This window comes from Anopheles darlingi, chromosome 2, assembly GCF_943734745.1.
Source record: "Anopheles darlingi chromosome 2, idAnoDarlMG_H_01, whole genome shotgun sequence".
In the NCBI taxonomy this organism is placed as follows: Eukaryota; Metazoa; Arthropoda; class Insecta; order Diptera; family Culicidae; genus Anopheles; species Anopheles darlingi.
The window spans coordinates 11,601,772-11,609,271 of NC_064874.1; the positions used below are offsets into that span (position 1 = coordinate 11,601,772).

General features: G+C 47.8%; 2 protein-coding genes across 6 annotated transcripts in view; both read right to left on the reverse strand.

Moving 5' to 3' along the window:
* LOC125950366 (phosphate carrier protein, mitochondrial-like) overlaps window positions 1–2,105 on the reverse strand; it is a 3,037-nt gene extending 932 nt beyond the window's left edge. Inside the window, exons 1-3 of one of the 2 annotated variants that reach the window (XM_049678301.1) lie at window positions 2,054–2,105; window positions 797–1,240; window positions 1–193 (exon numbers count right to left, since the gene is read on the reverse strand). The exon at window positions 1–193 is cut by the window's left edge and continues 148 nt beyond it. In XM_049678301.1, coding sequence (XP_049534258.1) covers window positions 1–193; window positions 797–1,180 — 577 coding nt within the window. In that variant the 5' untranslated portion in view covers window positions 1,181–1,240; window positions 2,054–2,105. Of the gene's footprint in view, window positions 194–796; window positions 1,241–1,939 lie in introns of both variants that reach the window. The other variant, XM_049678302.1, reaches the window with a different exon arrangement.
* Window positions 2,106–2,250: 145 nt separating this feature from the next.
* The window catches only part of LOC125952222 (sodium-independent sulfate anion transporter), a 5,868-nt gene continuing 618 nt past the window's right edge, over window positions 2,251–7,500 (reverse strand). Inside the window, exons 1-6 of one of the 4 annotated variants that reach the window (XM_049681573.1) lie at window positions 6,638–6,980; window positions 4,492–4,706; window positions 3,988–4,416; window positions 2,974–3,925; window positions 2,699–2,908; window positions 2,251–2,405 (exon numbers count right to left, since the gene is read on the reverse strand). In XM_049681573.1, the coding sequence (XP_049537530.1) occupies window positions 2,398–2,405; window positions 2,699–2,908; window positions 2,974–3,925; window positions 3,988–4,416; window positions 4,492–4,653 (1,761 nt within the window). In that variant the 5' untranslated portion in view covers window positions 4,654–4,706; window positions 6,638–6,980 and the 3' untranslated portion in view covers window positions 2,251–2,397. Of the gene's footprint in view, window positions 2,909–2,973; window positions 3,926–3,987; window positions 4,417–4,491; window positions 4,707–6,623; window positions 6,981–7,500 lie in introns of those variants that run through there. The other 3 variants (XM_049681570.1, XM_049681572.1, XM_049681571.1) reach the window with 3 other exon arrangements.

Here is a 7,500-nt window from a genome sequence, read left to right on the forward strand (position 1 = left end):
TAGCATAGCCTGGCATGGTTTGGATCTTCACCTTGGCAGCCTCTAGCGGAGACAGAGCAATGTCGGCAAAGAATTCGGCTGAAGCCGAAGCACCCAGATACACCCAAGTACGGTACAGATAGGCATTCTCCTCGCCGATCATGTTGGCGTACTGGATTTTGAATACTTCGTACAGGCCGAACTTGAAGGCACCCTTCAAAAAAATAATAAAAAATGTTAATCACAATAATCAAAGATGATTCAATTTAAATTTACATTTTACTGATCATTCCATGGGCTACTCGGGTGAAAAAGTTAAACAAACGATCATCCATGTGATCCAACATATCGAAACGAAGATTACCATGCCGGCAGTCAATCATGATCGGGTTCATTCAATAAGCTGCTACGTTTACGGTGCTACGTAGCACCGTTTACACGCCCCGTTACGTAAGCGTGGCAATCGCGTGTCGACGCCGCCGATTCAAGGCCACTTCAATTACTCCAACGAGCCGCGCGAAACGGTTGCGCACCAATAAGACCAACATCGTTATCGCCGGTAGCACAATCTGGAGACAGATATTTGCGCAAGAAAGCGCACTGTAAAATTCTTTGCTTTTAAAGCAAAAAAAGCATTGCAGAATGTGTTGCTAGACTAGCATCACATGACCGGGAAAGGGGGACACGAAAGATGGCGATTTTCGACCAAAGTAGACTAGGAACTGAAGGTCAAGGTGAACTCTCTGTTCACGTGAGAAAGACATGTGGGGCTTAGATAGCGACGTGAGGGGAAGATAATGCAATACTTATCACCTACCTGTGCGGAATAGCCGAAGAATGTGGGGGCCCATCCCTTCGCCAGACCACGAGCTCCCTCCTCGGCGATGGTCACCTTGAAGCCATGGAACAAGTTCTTGTACTTGGCCTGGTCGACCTGCAGCCGGCACTTGACCAGATCGAGAGGAACGACGGCGGTGTGAGTGATTCCGCACGACAGGATACCACCGACCGCGCACAGACCAAAGAACTCGTTCGATCCGAATTCAACCTCGCGGGTTGAGGCCGCCTGAATGGAACGACCCGGAACTACCGCCTTCTCCGTGTCTGCTGCCACCGGTGCACTGCCGTCATCGCACTGGACACGGGTGAACGGTGTGCGGAACGGGGAGTTCCGTGCGGCATCAAGAAGAGCGGTAAACATGTTGAGCTGATTCCTTCCGGGTTGTTGCTAGAGGTCCTGTGTCCACGCTTTCTTGGACTCCTGGAGGATCGAAGAAACATAAAATTAACATTAATGTCCTGCCAAACGGAGCCATTAGTCGCTTGTTTAATCGATAACCTTCTCCGCGACACGAGAACTTGTGGAGTGTGTTTGTGTGTATGATTACGGGTAAAAATTGGCGCTAAGCCATGGCCTCAGAGTGATAAGATAGAACAGAGGCGAGCCTGTCGCAGTGCGCCTGCTGGCTGGTTATATAAAACAGTTGAATAAGGGTCGTGTGGATCCTTTTCAAACATAATGTTACCATCCCTAATTGGATTAGATAACCCTTAAAAATAGCAGAACGTGTTAAAAGAAAACCACCAGAGTAGTTGTCTCGCCAAGAATTCAGGCTCCGTCGGAATTTGAATTCTGTTACATAAGTATTCCACTCATTACTCTAAACGCGAGCAGCTTTGCAAAACCGAAAAGAAAAAGCGAAAAATGCGGTGACTGGACCGGCCTTGGAGAACTCCCAAGAAGTAAAAATTAGCCACAATTTACACCTTTTGTTCGCGATTATTTGATTCCACAAAGAAGCTGTGATTCTTTTCGACTCGGACACTTCACACGTTCGAGGGTTCCGGTTTTAAGCCGCTACGGTCACGTGGAAACGCGTGCGTAAGCGAACTTTCTAGATCTCGGCTGGAGAACGTAAAAACGGACGCTTGATAAAAACGAATTTAAAACCAAACGCACGTTGGAATGATGGTTGCTTCGATCCACGGAGACACCAGTCGAAGGTTTTCGGTTAGAATGCACTGAATCTAGGAAAATTATCGATTAAAATGCGACATTTTCCAGCGAACTTACTTCCACTTCCAGCAGGGACGACGACGATTTTTGGAATAATTTTTGCTGCAGAGGTCGCTGGAAAGGCAGGACGTATTCACCGCTACTCCTGGAGAAAAGTTCAGCACTCGTATAACCCGTATAACAAAAGATATGCTATGTGCAGTTTCAAATTGACCGTTATTACTTAAAAAAGGAAACACCAAGTGTTTGGTAGGAAATTTGATTTCTTTATTACACGCTATTGTAAAGCAGTTCGTTATGAGCTACGTCTACCGCCGAAGTGAATGGTAATCGTATGTTCGAGATTTAATTTTGTGTCGGTCGTACCACGCGCTACGTTTACGTGGAAACATCTTTTTCTATCATACACCTGTAACAACCGACAGAGAGAATATACAGAAAGAGGCAAAATAGGTCCCATAGTTATCTAGTATCTTATAGATGAGTATGATGCCGAATGTGGTGCGCATGCAAATATGTACCCGATAATACTTGAGCGTAGCTTAACACGTTGGCATGGCTAACCCACATAATGCCTTCCAGGCGAGAGAAGCATAGGAGAGAGGCTGCATTATGGTTCTTCGATCTCAGCTATCGGCGCAGGACGATTCTGCGTCTCGGGTGAAAGAAGCGGTATGGCGACTTCACGTGACTCATGCTTACCTCCTCCTCTTCCGCCCACCTCGGGAGACAGTTCTTGCAACAGTATCTCCAGCTCCTCATCGTTGGTAACTTCCAGCAGACTGCTCTTGAGCGTTTCCTGTAATAGTTTGCGAACTTCGCTCGACGATCCATACACGACTAGCGGAACCTGCTTTTTCTCCAGTTCCTTTCGCAGCATCTGCAGTCCCGTGGCAGCAGTATAATCAAACTCTACAAGAAGCCAAAACAGTTAAATTAGTCTGCGTAGATAATGTTCCTGCACACACGTGACTCACCATTCACTAACCGGCAATCGAACACCACGGGAATGTTGCCGTGCTGCTTGATCGCTTTCGACGTTACATTGCGTACCCACTCGACGGCAGGAAAGTAGATCAAGCTGTGATTGGGACGGATTAGGATGTACTGAGTACCGAGCTGCGTGGTCGCCACACTGACGGCCAGCATGGGACGCGCGGTACGATAGACGACAAACGCCAGATCCGTGAGAACACCGGCCAACAGGCCCAACTCAACGCCAACGATTAAGCTCAACACAAACGTAACCGCACCCGGTATTAGCTCGCGCTTATTGCAACGCCACAGTGGCCGTATCACTTCATACTCGATCATAAAAATGACCGCCGAAATGATTACCGCGCTAAGCGCAGCCTTCGGTATGTACCGGAAGTACGGAGTTAGCACTCCAAGTGCCAACAGCACAAGCGCCCCGGTATAAATACCTCCAATCGGTGTCTTTACGCCGCTCGCATGATTAACGGCGCTGCGCGAGAACGAACCAGTCACGGGAAACGAACTGAAAAACGAGCCACATACGTTGCTCAGTGAGAGAGCCACCAATTCCCGGGTTGGGTTGATGCCACTGCCACCGAAAGCCTTCGAAATGGCCACATTACCAAGCACGGCAATGATGGGTACAAGGGCGATCGATGCACCCAGTTCGTTTAGCATGCCTACGAAACCGAGCTCGATGGGACTGGTACCATTGGAACCACCGCCGGTCGGCAGAATGGTACTGAACGGAGGTGGCTGGAATGCAGGAATACCACTCTTAACGGTTCCGGTAAGCACGAACGGTGTTTCACCACGCAGATCGTAATAGAATGCCAGACCACTGGTTACCAACACCACGAGAGCATTGCGGGCAGTTGCAATCAGCCAGCAGAGGAGTCCTACCACTCGACGCCCTTTAGATGCATCTGCCGGTGTTTTGATGTCCTTCAATTTCTGTAAACTCAACACGATCGTTAGTAAGGATTTTCGGGATATGTATCAAGGTGTGGCCTTACCCTTAGTGCCAGCAAAACGGCAATCGATACCACTCCGAGAATACTGTCGGCTACACGCGCTTCCGGCATTTTCTCGAAAACGGTGCGCACGGTACTGGCGAAACCGGATCCGGACCCGCCCCGTATGCCGAGCAAGGCTTTCAACTGCGACGCTCCAATGATCAAAGCCGTTGCTGAGGTAAAACCAACCGTTACTGGTAGCGAGATGAGATCGACGAGTGCTCCCAGGCGCAAGACGGCCATCAGTAACTCAACGATGCCAGAAAGGAAGCAAAGCAGAATCGCCAGCTGCGGTCCGGATGCACCACCATATCCCGTGTGCCGACTCGTCATCAGCGAGAGCAGTGCCGTTGGACCGATCGTCACCTCACGACAACCACCGAGCAAAGCATACACGACACCTCCAACGAACGCCGAGTACAAACCATACTGGAAGTGATCGTAGACAAAGTGATGAAACGATAGCTCAAATCCTGAGAGTAACGTCTTCTCATCAATACTAACCTGTGGCTCTAAACCGGCCAATGTTGCGTACGCTAGGCCTTGTGGAAGTACCGTCAAACCGACCGTAATACCAGCGATCAGATCGGCCACCATAAACTGTACCGTATAACCACGAAGCCATCGGCTTCCCGGTACCACTCTTTCCACCCTCGACAATCCCATGATTGTTTTGCAATGATCGTTACAATCTTCGAAGATGATCCTCCTCCGATGGCCTGAAACAAAACATAGCAAACTACATTAGCTCCAGTTTGATAACGCACGGTTGTTTGTATCAATACAATGTTAGAACAGCTGGCAGAAAGCATCGGAATCGTCGCCGGCGTTCGACTAAACACACAACTCATCAACGGGTGTTTTAATTATGTTTTAGTGGTTTTATACCCGCTGGGAGTTCGTTCGCCCCTCTCACTAACGTGATACGATCGTACGTATCTACAATTTGTTAATGAGATAACAATCGTATTTATCACAATTTGCTGTACAAATAGCGACGTACTTTTATATTAGTTAAATACAAAAGTTATTATTCATTTAAACCCAATTCAACAATAATTGTGACAGTAACAATTGGAAAGAACGAAGAAAGCAAAGGAATGATTCCCGAAAGTATTTACATTGACCCAGAGCATCCAGAGACTATTGATATCGATAGGTTCAGACAAAGTTAACCTTCTTCAACACAGAGCGCTCAAAAAGCTGCTCTCCATTACATCCTTATAGGATAGAACAATCAGTTGTTCTTATCAACAGCGACAACAGGTTGTTTAGCAAAGAAACAGAAGCCAGAAAGCTAGTGTTATCGTCGTGTAATCCTACCCCATCATGTCCCCCTTTAGATCAACTTGGTAACAACGGGCCCGTGTACCTAGCAAAACTATTTCAAAGCACCAGCTGAACAGTGGATTTACATTGAAACACGTGCGTAAGATGCTATAGCAACTCGATTCTAGTAATGACCTTCAGCAATACGTATGCCAGAAGTTTGGCCAACGCTTCGCGATCATCTATTAGCTCGCGAGACCACAAGCATTTCAAAAGATCATTGACTGGAGATCAGATCGTTCGCTAGTCACCACGATCGCTCAAGCCCCCAAAAAAGGCACGGATACGATGTAAATAATGTTTTCGTTTACGATGAGATCGTTATGCAAAAAAAAAATCCCAAACCCATCCATGAAAACCGGCTTAACCAGATCCAGGAGTACCAAAACATGCAGACGATATTTTGCCATATCATTCCCTCTCGAATCTTTCGGGGCACGCAGTGCGTTTGCCACAATTTGCGCCATTCGTACGCAGCACACCTTGAGCAAGGTGTGGAATCCTTCGACCGATCGATCGATTAATCTCGTCCCCTCCCTCGAGCTCCCTATCTGGCAGTCGTATCCTTGTGTGCGGAAAAGAGATGTGGCCATGGTTACAACGAATTTCCATTTGTAAGTACACATTTCGGGGCCAGTTGGCGGCGATGTAAGGACGCGACAATATCGTCGAACGTCGTCGAATGTCGACGAGGAACCGAACGATCCGATTCAAACCAGTACGATCCAGAACGAACCTGTCCCTTTGGCGAATGAGAAAAGAACATTTTGTCGTGATTCTAGGTCTAGCTTGACCTTCATGACGAGAATATGGAGAAGGATGCCGCCATAATGACGCACGACAGTCCATAAACCAACGCGAAGAACGAGAACACGTGTTCGGCAAAAAGTGGAACATTATTACTGCCATTAAATCTTTATCTGAGTTATGAGCATTAACTCAAACATGAACGACGTTCTAAGATAGTTCTTCAACCTTCATTTCAATTAGCTGACCGAGTTTAGCGATTCGTACCGGGTTTACGCTGCTATCCACCGGGTGTATGCAAAAAAGTAATTATAAATTCGGTACGATTCAATCGGCGAACTAATGATCGGCGCCTTCATGCCAAGAATGAGCATGCTGTCCATTACAAATGATGCCAAGGAAGGATTCTCGCAACTGGCTGTCCTCGAACTCTCTTCTACCAGCACCTCATGGTCCCCATCACCGGGGGGTGCATCACATCATAATCCATGCGAAATTCAAAACATACAAAACATCTATCTTTCAGATATTCTATTCGTAATCTAAAGCCGCTTACGTACTTTCGTGCTCTTACCAAATTTTCTGGAGGTTTCCGCTTTAGTTCGCACTCTCACTTTATCCTTGAACGAGATGCTTATCCCCTTGAGGCGTGCTGTCGATCACTGGCATGCGATAATCGTTTGTTACAGTGGAGCAAATGGATGAGAGGCACACAATTCTAAAATAATTTGCACTGGTTGGTGGCTATCTAGTGCCACCGTGGCAACGCAAAACACGTCACATTAACATGATCGACGAGCAAACGAGAATCATTTCGGTTCTGTTGACCGATCGCACGCACGATTCACAATTGCCGGGGTCTGCATGCCACGCGATACACTGTCGCGATACGGTATGCCCGATTGAACTCCGACCGTTCGCTGCCACCGCTGGAACACAAATGCAGGTTCTCGAGCTCCTTCGTAATAGGAACGGCGGTCGGTAGTCGGGTTTGTGCAAACAAACACCGCGACACCCGTCTCTCCCACAACATGTCGTCGTAGTCGGTCGGAGCATAAAAGAAGGGATCAATCCCAATCCTTTGAATGCGTGGGGAAGGTGGCCTAAAAATGACCTAGACAAACCTGTCCTCAAACGAAAAACGTTTGTAGTACAACGCCGGTGTGGTTGTACACGAGGTTGTGAGTTCGCGGGCAAATCTCGCGGGCTCTCCTGGCGCAGATCAATCACAACCAAGGGTCAACGATTGCGGTTACGGACTAAAACGCCGGCTCTCTCGAAAAACGAGTTTTACTCACGCTTTTGGCGGCCACATTGCGTAACTTCGATCCAGCATCAATGAGGTTGCTGACCTGGTGGGCCTACTGTTGGAATGTGAGAGGAGCGGCGAGTACTAATGGCGCCATGCAGGGACCGCAGTCCTGCTGCTATTTCACC